Source organism: Schistosoma mansoni, chromosome W, assembly GCF_000237925.1.
Source record: "Schistosoma mansoni strain Puerto Rico chromosome W, complete genome".
Taxonomy (NCBI): Eukaryota; Metazoa; Platyhelminthes; class Trematoda; order Strigeidida; family Schistosomatidae; genus Schistosoma; species Schistosoma mansoni.
In genome coordinates this window covers 30,637,475-30,639,935 of record NC_031502.1, presented here as the reverse complement: position 1 = coordinate 30,639,935, position 2,461 = coordinate 30,637,475, and the positions used below count along the sequence as shown (strand labels likewise).

Sequence of the window (2,461 nt, the reverse complement as noted above, 5' to 3'; positions counted from 1 at the left end):
GAAGAATAATCAATTGTATACTGAATTTTGTTTTAGCGTATTGTATAAGAGTACAATGGCGAGGTTCGCCATTAGATTTGTCTTTGAAAACGTTGGTGCACGCCCAATAACCTGTCTCAGATGGAGTCTGTCGCTGCACACAAAGATGAGGTCGTAAGTTGCCTTAGTATTTTTTTCTATGATAAGACTCACGTTGAGTCGAAAATTGAAGAGTTGAAAAGGAAGTCTGTGGATGCCAAAGATGTTGCAGATCATGAAGCTAAGAACGGTAATGACGAGCCAGTTGTCAAGAAGATAAGGAAAGGTTTGCATTCTGTTTTATTGGGTATTAAAACCTAATATGTAGAGGCCGGTGACACCGATGAAGACGAAAAGGCTCACAGTCCAGAGAGTAGATCGGCGGTGGCTGAGTTGGATGAAGACGGTACCGAAGGTAAGTTAGTTTACTCTCTGACGTACGTGCCATATACCTTGAACACAAAATGACTTTCGACCTATATACATTTCTTAGTTACATAAGTTCTGTAATTTATGCTTTTAGACGATGCCTCTACAGACACCAAAGGCACTAATGGGACAAGTAAGTGTTGTGTTTGTGTGATCACTTCTTAGGCGAACATGTAAACGGCAGTAACGGCGAACATGTCGGTGAACATCAGAATGAAAGTAATAGCTTATATTTCCATTGACTTGAGTTTCAGAATCAGACGATGGGTCCGATTCCGAATCAGAAAAGGGTGATGCACCTTCAGTCGACAAGGAGTCGAACGAAGAGGCCAGTGATTAAACTTCGGCATTTTTATGCACTCCAGGCATTTATGTCTTTTTGTAACATTTTTATCGATTTTTATTCTAACCCGGCAGCTTTTGCACAAGTTTATTATTCACTTATATCTAATATAACAGATGTTCGGACTCAGTTTCTTTTTTTCCCTGACTGGGGTCGGTCTTTTCCCAAATGCTATTTCACATAATCGTGCATGCAGACAATTTAGCTTCCAATGTAACCGTACTCAGGTTTTTATGCACAACCGGTCCAACTTTCATCCACCACTGACGACTTGCAAGAGCTCGCCCTTTCAGATTTGTCATGTACGGTCCGTACTAAGTCAGGCGTCTCGTTTCAGCACCTGGCAATTCCTTAGTGGGTTGGGCCGGGAGTAAGTTTGTGTTTCTCAGCAGTCAGAAACCAGCTGTGATCTGTGGGGTCGTTATGCTGTGCGTCATAGTTTACTAAGGCGAAAGAAACACTGGTTTGTTGCGTAATTTTAGTTTCTGGAATTCGGCGTACGACTGTATATACTTGGTCATAAGGTAGGCTATGAAATTGCAGGAAGCCATGAAGCGTGTGGTGATAAGTACTTCGCCCCCGTGCCGTAAGGCTTGTATGTGCGTGGGTTTTCCTGGCAACTGTGCGGATTGTCTGAGTTCCACGGATTCGATTTATCATCCCTAGTTCGAACACGTAGGCTCACTTGTTTGCTTGTCGAACGTTCCTCTTGAATAAGCCGCCGACCGAGTTGTTTATAGAACTAAGTGCTCACTAAAGATATAATCGTTGGTATTGTAATACTCTGCTTAGGTGTTTTTGTTTATTAGATGTGGAGTGATCGCGTACTGTATTTGTCAGTAGTTGGACTCTGTAAGACTGTCGTCGTTCCGCAGTTCGAAAACGTATCTTACGGTGACTTGCAGTTAGCATATAATAGTGTTCCACTTTTCTCTTAAGCAGGCTATTTCATGATCGTTCTAAAGTACACAACGTACAGCAAAAAGGTCCCTGTTCAATAGGGCACGCAAACCAAGCCTTTGTTCTGACAGGAATTGCGCTGAGGTTATGTAACAAAGAATTCTTCGTTAGAATTGTGCAGGAAATTCAAACGGCTGAAATTCTTCAGTAGTAAAGACATGGTCACGTCCGAAAATGTTGCTTGTCCTAACGGGTGTATGTCCCAAAAAGTATAGTAGGAGTTGTGCTGTGCAAAATTTAATATAAATGCACTAAATCAGTATACCGAGCACTGGGGCAGACCAGCCATCTTTGGCGACAGTTTGTAAGGTGATGGATAGCTCTGGTTATCTTAAGGCTGATGTAGCACACTCTCACGGCCTAGAATAATTTACGGTCATGAGCTGATGGCACTGAATCTTGGTTTTGCCTTACGCTTTCATTGAAGTGGTGTTCAAGAGTAAATATACTCATAGCTTCAACTACATTCTGATCGAGTGGTTTTGTTCAGTCCTCTAAGGGTGCACTAAAGTCCCCCAAGACTGAGCATCACACGGCAGATCATTTGTGAAGTTCCTCTAGCAACAAATGGTTTGCTTCACAGTCGCCCGGATCTATACTGAACTCGTATTCAGCACATTTCGTGGTTTAAATAATGACTAGTCACTTCACATACTCCAACGATACAAATTCTCGTTAACAACAATCTGTATCTTATTTTTGGTAGGAAGT

General features: G+C 42.1%; 1 protein-coding gene across 7 annotated transcripts; it reads left to right on the top strand.

Moving 5' to 3' along the window:
• Positions 1-67: 67 nt before the first annotated feature.
• Positions 68-974, top strand: Smp_038560.1 (putative prothymosin alpha-B; the record flags this gene model as incomplete). 7 transcript variants are annotated; one of them, XM_018789332.1, is made up of 6 exons in its annotated part: positions 121-153; positions 187-304; positions 347-433; positions 558-584; positions 632-666; positions 702-974. In XM_018789332.1, 6 exons carry the CDS (start codon positions 121-123, stop codon positions 972-974), a joined length of 573 nt encoding a protein of 190 aa, XP_018654786.1. The 7 variants fall into 7 exon arrangements, with proteins under 7 accessions (XP_018654791.1, XP_018654786.1, XP_018654790.1 ...); XM_018789336.1 differs by having other exon boundaries at positions 521-581; positions 614-666; positions 702-921; XM_018789333.1 differs by having other exon boundaries at positions 542-581; positions 614-666; positions 708-919.
• Between the last annotated feature and the right edge of the window lie 1,487 nt (positions 975-2,461).